At 35.1% G+C, this 17,701-nt stretch overlaps 1 protein-coding gene across 1 annotated transcript in view; it reads right to left on the reverse strand.

The window, feature by feature from the left end:
* Positions 1-514: 514 nt before the first annotated feature.
* LOC114241492 (homeotic protein empty spiracles) overlaps positions 515-17,701 on the reverse strand; it is an 80,618-nt gene continuing 63,431 nt past the window's right edge. The window contains exon 3 of the mRNA XM_028172329.2: positions 515-11,425. Within this exon, the coding sequence (XP_028028130.1) occupies positions 11,234-11,425 (192 nt within the window). The 3' untranslated portion in view covers positions 515-11,233. The remainder of the gene's footprint in view (positions 11,426-17,701) is intronic.

Raw genomic sequence — 17,701 nt, forward strand, 5'->3', positions numbered from 1 at the left:
TTCCCTCTGTATTTTGTACCGCATGTTCCATGGGGAGTGCTCTGAGGAATTGTTCGAGATGATACCAACGTCTCGTTTTTACCATCGCACCGCCCGCCACCGGAGTAGAGTTCATCCATACTACCTGGAGCCACTGCGGTCATCCACAGTGCGTTTCCAGAGATCTTTTTTGCCACGTACCATCCGGCTATGGAATGAGCTCCCCTCCACGGTGTTTCCCGAGCGCTATGACATGTCCTTCTTCAAACGAGGCTTGTGGAGAGTATTAAGCGGTAGGCAGCGGCTTGGCTCTGCCCTTGGCATTGCTGAAGTCCATGGGCGACGGTAACCACTCACCATCAGGTGGGCCGTATGCTCGTCTGCCTAGAAAGGCAATAAAAAAAAAAAGGTGCCTATAGAAAAAAAGAATCGGATATAATTCCGTCACTTGCAATTTTATTATTTACAATCTTTGTATTATCTGCAGATTATCAAAGACTGTTCCGGAAATTTGGTAAAATAAAAATCATGTGTGTGTGTTTTTTTTTATATAATTTATTCAAAATTATATTATTTACCGTTTACATCTCGAAGGTTTCACATATAATACAGCTTCCGAGAGTTGAGGGAGAGTATGTAAAGAGACTATTTTCGAAATATAGTTGAGAATAAGTTTCAAATACTATACTGAGTTCTCGCATCTTTTTATTTATTTACAGTTTGAAATGCTTCAGATAGTTTGCAGGCTTCTCTGTATACAATAAATAAATAAGAGTTTCAACAGTGAAAGCTCTTTAATAATATCTCCTCTAGACTTCAGAAGTTACTATATTATATCGAGGGAGTGACAGGATATTTGGTTTAAGTGACATTTGACATAATACACAACATTTGTCTTTGTAATTAAAGGTGCTTTTTTATTAGGTATTATTAACAACAATTCGATGATTGTAATTAAACTTCAATTAAGTTTTACGTCATTCGAAAAGTCGAGGAAGTTTTTTTTGTTATGATAATTTTTTTTACAAAATTAAATTATATGTCTCTCATGTAAAGTTGCAAAAATTTCCTTTTACCCCTCGATATAATAAAAGATTTAACACGAAAACAGAATTTTCCGCTACACAAGTGTTTAAATCCTGCACAGTCTACACTGTCTGTTTTAGAATGCAGCTTGACAATGACATTGACGGTCGACACTTAGAATCCGTTTAGCAATTATTTATCTACTATTAACGCAGTGGGTAAGTCTAGGTATTTATCGTCAAATGCGTTTCAGATAGCGCTGGCGGCTATAGATCTCACAATCGCTTTATATACTTGAGCATGGAGGATAGATAGTATATAGAACCGTCTCATATGGGAGACAAGTTGGAAAAGCTGTCCAATAACCCAACTAAACCACGCAGCGTAGTATGTGCCGTGATAAAAATGTAGCTGTTTTAACGGGGTTTACAATTTATTAAAATAACTTTTTCTGCAATTCTGTCCTCATATGGGAGACAAGTTGGAAAAGCTGTACAATAGCCCAACTAAACCACGCAGCGTAGTAAGTGGCGTGATAAAAATGTAGCTGTTTTAACGGAGCTTACATTTTATTAAAATAACTTTTATTGTAATCTTGTCCTCATATGGGAGACAAATTGGAAAAGCTGTCCAATAACCCAACTAAACCACGCAGCGTGGTGAGTGCCGTGATAAAGATGTGGCGGTTTTAATGGAGTGAACAATTTATTAACATAACCTTTGCCGCCATCTTTGAAATAGCACCACTAGCTACGGTGGTGCCGCCGTATCTGCTTGCTTTTTAAAGGACACTTGTTAATACAAAAAGAGTGTTTTCCAAACATCTACCCTCCATACATTCGATTTTTATCATTATTTACGTTAAAATTGTCAAATAGCTTTTGAAAATGTCTTATTTTGATGAATAAATACCTCTCAAATATCCTCATGCAGTTGTAAATTCAATGAAAACTTCATAAATGACATTGACCGCTCATATTTTTCATCGACTTTGGTTTTGATTTCAGTTTTTTTTTTTTTCCAGAATTACGTTCAATATTAGCAATATCGTGTCTACAAATTAAAAAATATAATTATGACATTGTCAATAATATAAGATGCGGCTGTCATGTGTTTAGTACATAAATATTGTAACAATAAAGTATATAATCTATTTATCTTCTATTACACAATACATTACCAAATCGAGTGACACACGACAACATAATTAACACGCAAATATTTACATTTAAAAAAAAACGAAAAGTAAAAGCAATTTACATCAATGCTTAAAGTTCACATATATATTTACCATATATTTATTATAAACTTATATTTACATTCACCTATGGCATTCTACTCACGATACAAGGAACATTTTATATTATACATACTTTTGTCTACAAATTTGATAAATCTGTAAGTTTAATTGATTATCTGTTTCTGACAGGCGTTCACAAATTCACTAAGTAGACTTACACTTAGCATCAGACATGTCATTAACACGTGTAATATACAGAGTAAATTCACAATAATATTCGGTTCATCGACAAATATCAAAATTAATAGCCTTTTTTAATATCCAAGGACGAACCGTCTGAAGGTGGCCTAAAGGATAAGACGTCCGGTGCATTCGTATCTAGCGATGCGCCGGTTTTCGTATCCCGCAGGCGGGTACCAATTTTTCTAATCAAATACGTACTTAACAAATGTTCACGATTGACTTCCACGGTGAAGGAATAACATCGTGTAAAAAAAATCTAATCCGCAAAATTATAATTTGCGTAATTATTGGTGGTAGGACCTCTTGTGAGTCCGCACGGATAGGTACCACCACCCCACCTATTTCTGCCGTGAAGCAGTAATGTGTTTCGGTTTGAAGGGCGGGGCAGCCGTTGTAATTATACGGAGACCTTAGAACTCATATCTCAAGGTGGGTGGCGGCATTTACGTTGTAGATAGATGTCTATGGATTCCGGTAACCACTTAACACCAGGCGCGCTGTGAGCTCGTCCACCCATCTAAGCAATAAAAAAAGAAAAAAACTAGCAAGTCTCTTTTATCGTTGATAGTAATAGCATTTAATTAGTTGAGTATAAAACGCAAGATTGAAGTCCTAGCCCAAATCAGATTACGCTCATACCCAGATTGGGCTAGATACCGTCATGTATGGGATAGAAATATGCACAGATTTTATATTAGATTCTGCATTTTGCTAGAAACCGGCCGTTCATCCTCTTTTAATGCTCGACTTAAAAAGCAACAGGGAAACTTGTCTGAACCGACGCGGATGTGATTGTAATAATATAATTAAAATAATATGGTTACCGTATGTTGCAGACGAAACTATGCGACTTGCTTCGCGTTATAAGTACAATAATTCCCCTTATAACACGGTATTCTTATAACGCATTTTCATATTACACGTCTCTACTATAACACGAGTATTCCCCCATATAACGCGAGAATTTCACACGTTATATTTCTGTACTTTTGTGATGATATACACAATAATAATGATCTGTACAATTCATAATTAATTTCGCGTACCTTTTCACATTGTGTCAATTGTGTTGTTATAAAATTGAATTTATTTAATTTATTCAATTTTGTTTTTCTAGTTCTTTTAATCGTAAAAGCATTGGTCATCTTTTATTCATCATCATCATCATCATCATCAGCCTTTATCTGCCCACTGCGGGACATAGGCCTTCCCCAATGCCTTCCACATAATGCGGTCCTCCGCCTTCCGCATCCAACGACTTCCCTGGTACTTCGTCCTGGGTACGACGTTAAACTTCCTAGTAGCCAACCCGCATGCCCAGCGTGGTGACTTAAGGGCACAAACTTCCCAATGACATCTTGTATTATATTTGTTTAAATATTATATTTGTACATATCGCGTTATATGGGGTCATACGAGCGCGTTATGCGAGAGTACTCCTACAACGCGTTTCCTATAACGCGGAACCAATCTACCGTGCTATAGGGGGAATTACTGTTTCATAAGAATATTGTCCCAGAAAACATAAAGCCATTAATTACAACAATATAAATATACAATACGCGACGCCACCACGTATCTTAATTAAATACGAATTATGTAATAAATAAATTTCATTTTCCGTAAAATATTTTCGACGCATATAATATGATAGTTAAGTACCTTATATTAATTTTTACAAACAAACAGGTTCCACTTTTCAATATAAATTAAAGACTAAACTAAACTTATTAATATACACTCCTTACTTTTTATCATTCGAGATGGGCATTTTAATATTTAAATTATTATTTTTTATTATTATATTTATTCATAATTTTCGGTTGACTTGAAAATTACGTGTTTTTTTTTTTGAAGAAATTTCGATTTGAACCTCTGACGTCACATCAACAATATCTGACAAATGACCCACGAAACACTAAACTTAAAATACACTTACTTTGAATTGAATAGTTTTGATTTTTAATTTACTCATTTTGAAACCCAAGGGGGCCTGGAATATTTTTTTAAAATAAAGTTTTTTTCCTATTTTTTTTAATTGGTAAATTATACCCGATATTAATCAGCCAAACTGTTTAACCTTTTTAAATAATACTGAATACTTAAGTTGAGTTATTAACATACTTTTCGTCATTACCAGTGAATATACAAATTAAAAATCATGAAAAACAGCATTGTTAAAATTGCTGATGTTTAACTTACTATAATTTTGCGGTAGATGATGTCAAATTCGATATATGAACTACAGCTGGACTTCTCTTATGAACCCGGTCATCGTTCAGTAAATTAACCCACAGGACACAGCCCACTGAGTTTTTCGCCGGATCTTCTCAGTGGGTCGCGTTTCCGATCCGGTGGTAGATTCTGCGAAACACAGCTCTTGCTAGGGTTCGTGTTAGCAACGTCGTCAGGCATGAGCCCCGTGAGCTCACCTACTAGTTAAGGTTACGCTGAAATAGCCTCTCAAGGCTATCAGCTTAGGTAGGAACAAAAAAAAAACCTTGTGAATATTTGTTAGCACGCCTCTTTAAGTCAGATGAGCTCTCAAGTTATGGTAGGCAGCGGCTAGAACCCCTGGCATTGCTGACGACCATGAGCAACGGTAACTACTCACAATCAAGTATAGAAAGTCTACCTACAAAGGCAATAAAAAAATAATAATAAAAAATTTTTTTTTAGGTTCTCCTCTTTATTGCCCCCTCTCTAAATCCTATAGCCCAGAGTTTCTAAAACAAATGACTTGGCCTACATTCAAAGTCCGTCGCAGGGAAATTCTTTAGCTTTGTGAGCTTGATGAGTTCGTTCCGGGACTGTGCTGTAATTCCAGTAGTGGTTTTACCTTAACGCTCTATTATAAGGGTAATTTGTAATTCGCGTTTCCTGCCTTTGTTTAAGCATGATTTACGAGCCCGAGTATCGATTTCATACGAATCGATTAAAATCATGTTTCGAACCGAATGACGTTGAAACGAGAAATTAATGTTCATATTATGAAAGCGTAAGTGAACTTTTTATTGCTGGTAACATTTTTTCGGTTTTCGTTTCTTTTTTTTTTGTTTTCCTGTTTCGCAACGGAGTTCTGTTTCGTGGCATTGTGTTCGATTTTTTAAGTATTTGAATGCGCATTAAAGTGAAGGACATACCATTGATAAAATAAATTTGAAAGATATTAGTACGTATGTACGAAGAGTCAAGCTTTGTGAATTTATTGATTGTGTTATATTACAAAACTTGTGGAACTAGCGTTCGTATGAAAATGGCCTTAGATATTATAAACACATTATTAAATTAAATTATGTAAAGCTCTCCCTCTTTAAGAACGGTTAGCTGGTAGATAGCTCAGTTGTTGAGTTAAGCTCGCCATTTTATAACTTTTCGCAATTATTGTATTGTATTAACTGTGGGTACAATAAAGAATAAACAGTGCGCTATTTATTATAATCCAACTAAATAATGGTTTGATAGGTCAGACAAATTGAAATTAGAAAAATATTAGTTGGAGAAAAGTAATAGATTATCTATATATTAATACGTGAAGCAAAAGCTTTGTATCCCTTTTTACGAAAATTGCGCGGACGGAGGAGTATGAAATTTTCCACACTTGCAGAGGATATAGAGAAGAAGTGCACAATGCTAATATTTTTTTAAATTAATGCATAAAATATACATTAAATCAATAAAGAAAACATTACACACACTACATACCATGTATTTGACGCACACACGCATGCATGCCATTTATTGTCAAACTTTTGTTCTTGACGTCTGTTGTCATATTGAGAATAGATTAAATATTGTTTATCTTTGTTAATATTTTTTATAGTGTTGTCTTGGCGAAATTTGTGATTATAGAAGTATAAAATAGAATCATAATAGTGTACAAACTTACAATTCCAAGTAATTATAGTTGAATTTCGACTACTGCGGTACCTCTAGTTTTAGAGAAATAATTAAAATTGCATTTATCTTATTTTCATTATTCCACAACGACATTTATATAATTCGGTAACTGGCGTCTTTATAGTACAAAAAATATTTCTAAAGTATTACGAGAGGTTGGTAATAATAAAATAAATATAGGAGACGCGAAATTAAATAATTGTGTTTGATATTTACGTAAAACCGAATGAAATACTTTATTTATCTAACTTAAAATAATCATTTTGTCTGCACAAATGTACACAGATGTTCATACAAAGAGCTACCAGACAACCAACCAAGAATTCTTGCGTCAAACAAACAAAAAAAATCAATAGAAAAATTAACAAAGAGCGAAATCGCGGCGTAAAACCGAATTTCACAGCAGAAATAGGAAAAGCTATTTGAAAAAATATTTAATTACCATTTTGGAATCGATTAATCGGGTAATCGTTAATAAATTATCGATTAGCCGTCCCGATTAGCGGCCTTGTACGGCAATTTACGATGCATTCTCTCGATACATTTTAATTAATCGCTCCGTGATTGATTTTTAAGTCTCCGATTATGCGACATTATTAATTTATTGAAGCAGGCCAGAGATAAGGCTTCGATAACTAAGTACTAGATGATGACCGAGCTTTGTTTGGTTTTTTTTTTTTTTATAACGCCATCTGTTGTGTCTTTAAAGCGGTTAGTTGCCCTCAATTAAGAAAAATAGTATTATTATTCGCCAATAGATGTCAGGAAGAGTTGATTATTGAAAACACGAATAAAACAACATTTTCTGAAAATAAATCGTAGCTAGATCGATTTATCGCCCCCGAAATCCCCTGTATACTAAATTTTATGAAAATCGTTGGAGCCGTTTCCGAGATTCAGATTATTTAAAGGTATAAAGATATTGATACTTTGAGTATATTGATATTGAGACCTTAGAACTTATGTCTCAAGGTGGGTGGCGCATTTACGTTGTAGATGTCTATGGGCTCCAGTAACCACTTAACACCAGGTGGGCTGTGAGCTCGTCCACCCATCTAAGCAATAAAAGAAAAAATTATGAACTTTGAAAATCTAGCGCTAAAAATTCGTGTAGCTCACAACATAAGTCGCTGTGAATAAATTCAGTGTTACTGCTATCAAACGTCGTATTTAAGACTTTGTTAGTTAGTACTATAGAACTCTCCGTCCTTGCCAAAATTTCAATTGACGTCGATGAAAAGATATAATGAGAACGATATTCATTTTAAGATCGAAATCATAGATATTTTCTTGTAGCATTACCATTATCACAATAGCCTTTATCAATGATCACTTTGCAGGAAGTTCATGGAACAAAAGTATAATCATCATTTCAGCCTATCGCCGTCCACTGCTGAACATAGGCCTCTCCAATAGATTTCCAGTGTGACCGGTCCATTGCCACCTGCATCCAACGATGGGGCAAAAAGATCCTGGAGTGGCGACCACGTACTGGCAAGCGCAGTGTGGGACGGCCACCTACTAGATGGACCGACGACCTAGTAAAGTATAATAAATCTATAAATATGTTCTTCCGAAAACACCATAAAAAATCGGTTATATAATAAAACTTTACAGTTTCACAGACGACCGAACGTGACTAGGAAAACTGTAAAGTATTCCAAACATGGGAAATAATATGACTACAGTAAAAAATGCGATATTAAAACCGTAAAAGCGTTTTTAATCAGCTAACTTTAGTTCAAAATGGAAATTGGCTCTATCCGTACACTCGATCAGAGTGTTATAAAGATTACTAGTTACTAAATCTTTTCGAACTTATCGAATGCTTAATAAGAAATAGGTACTGCTCCAAAAACCTCGACGGGCTAGTCCAACAGATCTCCTGAAACATTTTTTGTTTGCTAAATCTCCAAATTACGCTCAATCTGAACAACAAATACCTTCAGCGCGAAATGGGACCGTAAGAAAAATAATCCTATCTATCTACATATTATATAAAAATGAATTGCTGTTCGTTAGTCTCGCCAAAACTCGAGAACTGCTGGACCGATTTGGCTAATTTTGATCTTAAGTTATTTGTCGAAGTCCAGAGAAGGTTTAAAAGGTAGATAAATATGAAAATGCTTAGAATGGTATAAAAATAACAATTTTGTTTTTCGTTTGACGTGTCCCCCGTCGGACGGATTCCTTTTGTTTGTTTTAAGTTTACTTTATACAAAAGTTTAGGTCTTTTATTTATCGATTGAGGCACTACGAAGTCTGCCGGGTCAGCTAGTAGTAGATATATATTACCCTAGCCAGTCTATCCTTAGCGTAAATAAACCACGTTATTTGTTGTCAGCCGTCTTACAAAGATTAGTGGTAATTCCTATCCGGTAGTAGATTGAGCGAAGCACCGCTCTTGCTAGGGCTAATCTTAGCTTTCTTTTTTTCTCCTACCTATTTGCGGGTAGCCTAAAAGGCTATTACAGCTACGCGCGGTCGGGTAGATGAGCTCACGGGCTCAACCTGAGAGAATTTGCTAACACTAGCCCTACTAAGAGCAGTGCCTCGTCGTATCTATCACCGGATCAGAAACGCGACCCACTGAGAAGATCCGATGAGAAACTACTGAATTTACTGGTGGTAGGACCTCTTATGAGTCCGCACGGGTAGGTATCACTATCCTGCCTATTTCTACCGTGAAGCAGTAATCCGTTTCGGGGTGTTTAGAGTGGGGTAGCCGTTGTAACTATACTGAGAACTTGGAACTTATATCTCAAGGTGGGTGGCGCATTTACGTTGTAAATGTCTATAGGCTCCAGTAACCACTTAACACAAGCTCGTCCAACCATCTAAGCAATAAAAAAAACTCAGTGGGCCGTGTCTGTGGGTTAAATGTTAGCAAGTCCTCAAGTTAGACATCTTTTCATAATAGCGAAGCAATCAATATCTTCATAGTTTATTCCTTGCCTATACCTACATAACAATGTTATTGATGTATTCTGTACATTGCGCTTTGGGTTCGCTATCGTCAGCCATAAAAGATTAACAAAACATTTCCTATTACACGATTCAACTTTTTAATTATATACGCCATTAATCATTTAATTTATGTTTGCGCTCACCGTGTCATTCGGTTATGTTCTGTGTCCCATTATGAGGTAAACCATTGTTTGAGTCGTAAAAAAAAAACCATATAATTGACCTCATTACACGGGCGTTTTATGCCCTTAAGCTCGGAGCTTTAGGCTTTGTTTTGTTTCCAGAGCTTTGTGTTTAATTGGCATGAATCAAAGGAGTCTGCTTTTAATGTGTTGTGGTCGGAATGCGTTGCTTTTTTTTGTAATTAGACAAGAGGTATATATCTGTTGTGCCTCGGAATATATCCGCGAAAGCAAACATGTGGCAGTCTATTGATAATTTATTGTCATTGTCAATGACTGGGGGAGTAACTCAACTAACCGAAATTTTAAAAATTAGATCGTTTTCTTATCTTAATTACATAATGTCGTTATTGATGCCTTTTAAAATTGATGTGACGAGTTTGACTTGTTCACAAATATCAACAAACGAATGTTGCCACAACGAAAAAGTCACGCATTACCAGTGTCAAAAAAAAGATAACAATGGTATCGAGCGCTTCAAAGAAAGCATTGAAATTCAAGATCCTTATCTAAAACACCACAAACCCGTAGACAAATAGTCTTAAAGAACAATCGTCCGTATTAAAACAATTTGGTTACGTCCACGGCAATTACCCGACGCGATTCTAACCGGAGATACCTTTTTGAATTCATCTCTTAATAACAGGCCTCCGACATACCTTTCTCGCTCTGACAACGGACCGCTGTATATACGCGTTCCTTTCTATTTGACAGCCCGCTTGAAAACCTCGCTGCGTATCGGTATTTCAAATCTAAAATGTCTAATTATAGCTCCATCGCCCGAGGGGATGGTCGAAAAAGAATAATTTTTAATTAATTTAACCTCAAAACTATTATAATAAAGGCAATTTCGTTATCTAATAAACCGTGAAGCGCTAACGAGGAACCAGGCGCCATTTTGAATGCTGTTAATGTTTAGTCGTTTTTAAATTTAGATAAATTATCGACTTTTTTTTCAATTTTTTTTTACTGCCTTGGCTTTATTTGAAGTTGTAAAAGCGATTCCAATTAGTTTCTGGTGGTTTTTGGGGAGCTCGTTTTGAAATGAACTACAATAAAATTTGAAGTATTTTTATTTAGCTTCACTTTGGAGTTTTGAGATTATTAGATTTAATAAGTGAATTACTGAAGTGATTCTGGGAGATCGATTAAAGGACTAAATATTTATGTAGTGAGTAACGGTAGAAGCAAGCCATTCATAGGAAATACTTTCTTACTTAAAAGAACAATCATGTTTTGTAATCTCATTTAAGTCAAATTTTTCAATTTGTATTTTCACAGATAATATATTGTGATGTGATTTTTTCTTAATTTCCTTTGTAAAAAGAGCATACGATCTACATGAATGGTCACCTTTAGCAATACCAGTGACACTGCCAAGCCGTTGCTTACAGTTTCCAAAGAAACAAATTATTGTGAAATTGAAAACACAATATCATGTTAACCTACTTCAGTTCAAAAATAGATGTAATTAATTATTATGAATGAAAAGGAACGTTCTAAAACTGTTAAAAACAAAGAAACTGAAGATATTAGAACTTACTTACAATTGAATACCTACGAAAAAAAAATTGACGTGTATTTTTTAACAGCTCATAATTTGAGCAAAGGGAACCTCTTAAACTATCCACCGATTGGATTAAGACGCTAAAAATAAATACTAAATTCTAGTTCTATTTACAATATCACTGCACTCCTACGTCTCATTCTCACTCTCACTTAGTTCGTCCATGTCCATGTCGATGAGCTCCTCGTCTTCCTCGTAGGAGTTATTCAGTTGGCTTCCGTCTTCGGGTTTAGAGGAAGAACCGGACTTGCCACTCTTTGCTTCTTCCTCTTGCTGCATACGTTTGTGCTTCGTTCTTCTGTTTTGGAACCAGACTTTTACCTGCAAACAAGAGAGCAGTATGAAAGATTATCTTTGATAGCGATCAATAGAAAAAAAAAGCATACTAAATCTACCGATATTTCTTTGCCACATTTATATTAAAAAAAAAACAATGCCAGACGTGATAACAATAAACGAAATTTATCTACATCGTTTTATTTAAAAAGTATTTTAACCTCCAATAAAAAGTATACTTGGACTGTATATAATCTGTGACCAAATTTCACAGATAATAATGTGACTTTTTGGCGGGAACGCGAGGAGTGAAGTTGTGTGATTTGTTTTATTTTGTCTATTTAGTGTTTCTTCGGGTTTAAATGTGTAATAATGGTGGTTTATTAACTATTTAATATCTGTGAAAGTGCACAAACGTGGGAAAATGAAACAAAGCCTCTGGACGTAACTTCTCGGGATCCTCCAAAAAGTCCACTGAAAAAATCTTAGTAAATGACCACCATTTTACTAAGATTATGTTTCATCCCATATCATGTCATTTCATCCCAATAGATTAATATCTCAAATTAATCATCTTCATTTCATTTCGTTTCACTCCATATTATCATTTTTCATAAAAGTATGAATATAAATTAAAAATAAGACATGACTTAAAGGTCTCAGTTACCAGGTCATAAAATCTCTTAAAAAAAAAAAAAGATAATAATGTCATTTTGTTGTCCTTTTCATAATATTTTTTTTTTATTCATGTTCTTTTTATTTTTTAATATATTTTACAATGTTGTGTATTGGTCGGTCTGATACTGGTGTGCGCGTCACTCCGCAGGTGCCGGCGGCAGATCAGCGCCGCAGTACCGACTGTTTCGTTACTGTTAGGCATTGCTGAGCCGGTAACCGTTTCCAAGCCTCGTTATTTTTGTTATCATTTTCATTTATTTTTTGTACTTAATTTATGTTTGGAATAATGTTTATAGATATTTAGTTTATAGTTATTATTATAGATATTATTATTTCGACTTTTGTAAATCTAAATGACAATCGAAGAAGCGCATTATTGATACATAAACAAACTAGCTAACACAAAAAAAAAACAGAACTAAGTCATCTTTTATTGTTATTTCACGGAACATCAACGCACAATAAAGGGTTGAAGGAAGGAGCCAATAAAAACTATTCATAACTCCCCCCTCATCCATATTTCAGAGGAAATTCCTTTTGTGGAAACATTTTTGGAGCTGCGCACACAAAGCGCGTGTTTCCCGCCCGAAATCCGTCAGCCATTTTGTGAAACGATCCGTGAGCTGTGTAATGGCGCGAACGATGTATCGAATTTGTCGAAAAAAAAATGTGTTTTTTTTTTTGTTCATTCAGTTTTATTAGTTTTACTTGTATTTAGCATTGCCAAAAAAACTACGACAATAGATTGTATTTACTTCGATTTTCGCTAGTTGCAGACGTAATCAGGGTTACTTTTTGGTTTAATCTTAAATATTTTACAGTTTTCGTGGTCACGGACTACTGACCAGCACAAACCTCTAGATCAGTGTTTCCCAACCGTTTTTGTGCCATGCCCTATTGTAACATTCCTAAAATTTGTATGCTCCCCATACATAATTTTAAACATTAAAAAATTTATTTGTTCACTTAAGAAACGCAAATGATATGCTTTAGTAGTTAAATTTTAATACCGATTTTCTGTATTAATTTAGTGCGATTGCCCCTCTTAATTATCAAATTGTCCCCTTGTGGGGCGTGGGCTCCTCTTTGCGAAACACCGCTCTAGATTAAAATGTAAAAATAGTTTAATTGATTTTAGAGAGTACAGTTTTTCCACTCCAACACTACATGACGATTACAATGTATCAAGAGTGATTGAGAATAAGAAGTAATATCGCTCCGTTATTCTGTCGCTTATATCACATTCGTTTAACAACAAATCATTCGTATACATTGAAATTTCGCGCAACACTTAAGCAAGCGCAAAACGATTAAGTTTCATCATTAAAATGACAAAGCCTATGCCGTTGTCATAGCAACAAAAACAACAGTCACACACCTCGCTTTTGAACCAACAAAGAAACAAATAACCAACGCGCAACATCCATTAAGATCGGCTAACAACACACTTAAAATGACCACCTTTATTGTCTCGCTCATAACCCTCGAACTTATATTTAAAGGTAATAAATATTTTAACGGACGTTTTTAAAATAAATCACGCCGTGTTTGCTTGAGCCCTGTCGAGTGCTAGCCTTAGCGTATCGCTTCATAATGACTGGTTTAGCTATTTAACGACACCACTTGCCTACAGCTCGACGGATGATAGGTACAAATACACGGTCGACTATATACCAAGAAACATTCATTTTCACAATGAAATGTCAGTATCGTGTCGTAAAAAGCGAATAAAATAAAAAACGAACTAGTGGTAGGACCTCTTGTGAGGTCCACGGGTAGGTACCACCACCGTACCTATTTCTGCCGTGAAGCAATGCGCTTCGGTTTGAAGGACGGGGCAGCCGTTGTAACTATACGGAGACCTTAGAACTCATATCTCAAGGTGGGTGGCGGCATTTACGTTGTAGATGTCTATGGGCTCTGCTAACCACTTAACAGGAGGTGGGCTGTGAGCTCGTCTACCCATCTAAGCAATAAAAATAAATAAATAAAAAGTTGTTAATAAAGCCCATAGATATACCAAGGACGCTGATATCGCCACCCACGTTAAGACATGAGTTCTAAGTTTCAGTTTTTACAGCGGCCGCCCCAGCCTTCAAACTAGAACTCCCGACTATTTAACTGCTAAAACACATAGGAGTTCGATGTGTGCCCTTAGTGGATAATACATAAAATAAAAACATAGAACTTTCTGGAAACTTCGTTCAAAAACAAATAAATTTTCCCTGTTATCAAAAGCAAGCGATTTTCCCAATTCATATCGTGTAAATAAAATGTAAAAACGTTGTTGATACGTGAACACAATTTCACGGTAATACATCGGGATTTAATGTTATCCAATTTATATTGACTTTTTAATGGAAACATTAATGGAATTTTTGTATTGCACAAACGACTTTATGGTGTATAGGTATAGTAATGACTAGTTGAGTCCCGCGATGTTACCCGCGGTTATTGTCGTACAGCGGGTGACGCCGCGGGGCGAAGCTAGTCTAAAAGAAGTAGCCTAAGTTACTTCTTATATCATCAGCTACCTATCAGTGAAAGTCCCGTCAAAATCAGTCCAGCCGTTCCAGAGATTAGCCGGAACAAACAGACAGACAAAAATTGTAAAAAATGTTATTTTGGTGTATGTACCGTATATATTTTATATTTTTAAGCATGTATGTAGTAAAAAGCGGTTATTTCAATATTACAAATAGACACTTCAATTTTATTTATTTACTAGCTGACCCGGCAGACTTCGTAGCGCCTCAATCGACAAATAAAAGAACTTTTGTATAAAATAAACTTAAAATAAACAAAAGGAATCCGTCCGACGACGGAGACATCAAAGTTAAAACAAAATTTTTATTTTTATTTAATTCCGAGAATTTTCGTATTTATCTACGTTTTAAACCTTCTCTGGACTTCCACAAATAAAATTCAAGACCAAAATTAGCCAAATCGGTCCAGCCGTTCTCGAGTTTTAGCGAGACTAACGAACAGCAATTCATTTTTATATATATAGATTATAGATTACAAGCCGTACTCGCCCGCTTCGCTGGGCATTTAAAATTAACATTATTATTTATTGTCATTATTATTAGGGAGTCCAACACTCATATAAATATTAGCCTATCCATTAAGTACATGTATTTTCTACATGGATACGAAGACTCAAGTCAATCGGATTATGGTTCAGTAGTTATAACGGAACATCCGTAAAAACCACTGTAGATTTATATATTAGTATAGATTTGTTGGACATGACTGTTGTTTGAAATTAAAGCTAAAGTTACCTATTGCCCGTTCGTCAGGGAATTAGTTTCGTACCAAGACGGAAGTCATAATGCAAGGACTCATCCTTGCTCATAGCGCGCGGACGGCAAGCATTTCTAAAATTGAATTTATTTTATCGTCTTTCTCACATTAATTCGTTTTTCTGTTCTTTTCGTGTTTGTTTTTAATAAAGAAATAATGTTTCGTAAATTATTATTAAGAGTTAAAAATTAAATTTAAATTGACCCATTGATTAAAAAGATTGCTTGCTCACTCTTGGCTTAAAGGATAAGACGTCCGGTGCATTCGTATGTAGCACCGGTGTTCGAATCCCGCAGGCGGGTAACAATTTTTCTAATAAAACACGTACTTGACTAATGTTCACGATTGACTTCCACACTGAAGAAATAACATCGTGTAATAAAAATCAAACCCTCAATGATTGTAATCTGCGTAATCACATACACCTAAGTATTGAGTCATAGGACTAGTCTCAAACTGGGTGGCGTAATCTACGTTGTGTTATGTGTAGGTTCCGGTAACCACCTAACATCAAATTGACCGTGAGCTCATTGGCCCGTCTGCTGCTTAATAAAAAAGTCACACATGAATAGGAGAGGGCTGATGATATTTGAAGCCAAGAAGTTATTTTAATAATTTTTTGGGAAATTTAAGCTTTAAATAAATAATAGTTTTCGTGGTCATAATTTGGTAATAATCTTTAATTATTACTAGTGGTCGTCCAGTAATCGAAATTCGACTATAATTATTAATCTCTATATATAAAAATGAATTGCTGTTCGTTAGTCTCGCTAAAACTCGAGAACGGCTTGACTGATTTGGCTAATTTTGGTCTTGAATTATTTATTGGAAGTCCAGGGAAGGTTTAAAAGGTAGATAAATATAAAAATGCTCGGAATTAAATCAAAATAACAATTTTGTTTTTCCTTTGATGTGTCCCCCGTCAGACGGATTCCTTTTGTTTGTTTTAAGTTTATTTTATACAAAAGTTTAGGTCTTTTATTTATCGATTGGGGCACTACGAAGTTTGCCGGGTCAGCTAGTTTAAGTCAGTCAGTCAAAGACTTTATTTCTTTAATCACAGATTTCACCAAGGCCACACTATAGACAAATATTATTAAATTCAAACAATATTAGTTAATCTATTCTCAATTTGATCACAGATTTTATCAATAAACAAAAGAGTAAATCTGCGTGTTTGTGTCCAATGCATGGTAGTGTGTATAATGTTTTTTTTTTAATGATTTAATGTATTTTTTACGCATAATTTTAAAAAAATAAATTAACATTCTGCACTCCTTCTCTATACATATACTCTACATAGTACAAAGTTGCTTTCTCTGTCCCTATATCTGTGCCTATGTATGCTTGAATCTTTAAAACTACGCAACGGATTTTGATGCGGTTTTTTTTATAGATAGAGTGATTGAAGAGGAAGGTTTACATGTATAATAACATCCATTAAATAGTGGAGAAATCAATAATAAATTACAGCTTCCGAAGCGAAGCGAGGGTGGGTCGCTAGTTCTCTATAAGTGCGGGAAATTTCATACTCCTCCGTCTTCGCAATTTCCATCAAAAGGGGTACAAAGTTTGCTTCACGTATTAATATATAGATAAATAAATATCAAACTACAGAAATAAACGGTAGTTTCATTGTGTCAACACTGTGTAATGATATTATAATAAAAATGTTTTATTATTAACGATTTTACAAAGATCAATTTTCTATTAGATTTGATTTAAACGGGCGTTCCCCCATAAATATTTTCAAAGTACATTAACAGTCCATATATTGACAACGAATATCAATTCGGAAGCACCCTACCCCTTGCGAGGGTAATGGAGCATGATAGAAAAGGACGCAAGATTATATTGACACGGGAAAGAACGAAATGCGAAATATTCTTAGTTATTTTTTTTATCAATGAGTTTCACTGGTGGTATTTTGAGTATTCATAGCACCGCCCCGCCTATTTCTGCCGTGAAGCAGTAATGCGTTTAAGTTTGAAGGGCGGGGCGGCCGTTGTACTGTTAAAACTGAGACCTAAGACCTCGTGTCTCAAGGTGTCAGCGTTTACGTTGTTGATGTCCATGGGCGCCGGTAATCACTAAGCACCAGATGGGACGTGTGCTCGTCAAACAAGCGATGCAAAAAAAAATTCCTAGTCTAGTCCTATAGTCGAACGAAATGTCAATGTTGTAAAAATGTTATCGTTAACAAATATGCATGCTGAAGTACGTTGTTAAATTGAAACAACTGTTAAGGATTGTATTTTTTGACTTGTTTTTTCGTGTATAGGAAATATTTTTATTTATTTAAAAAAAAAAAAAAAATTTAGAGAAAAAACAGTTTGCTTC

Source organism: Bombyx mandarina, chromosome 26 (genome assembly GCF_030267445.1).
Source record: "Bombyx mandarina strain Sakado chromosome 26, ASM3026744v2".
Taxonomy (NCBI): Eukaryota; Metazoa; Arthropoda; class Insecta; order Lepidoptera; family Bombycidae; genus Bombyx; species Bombyx mandarina.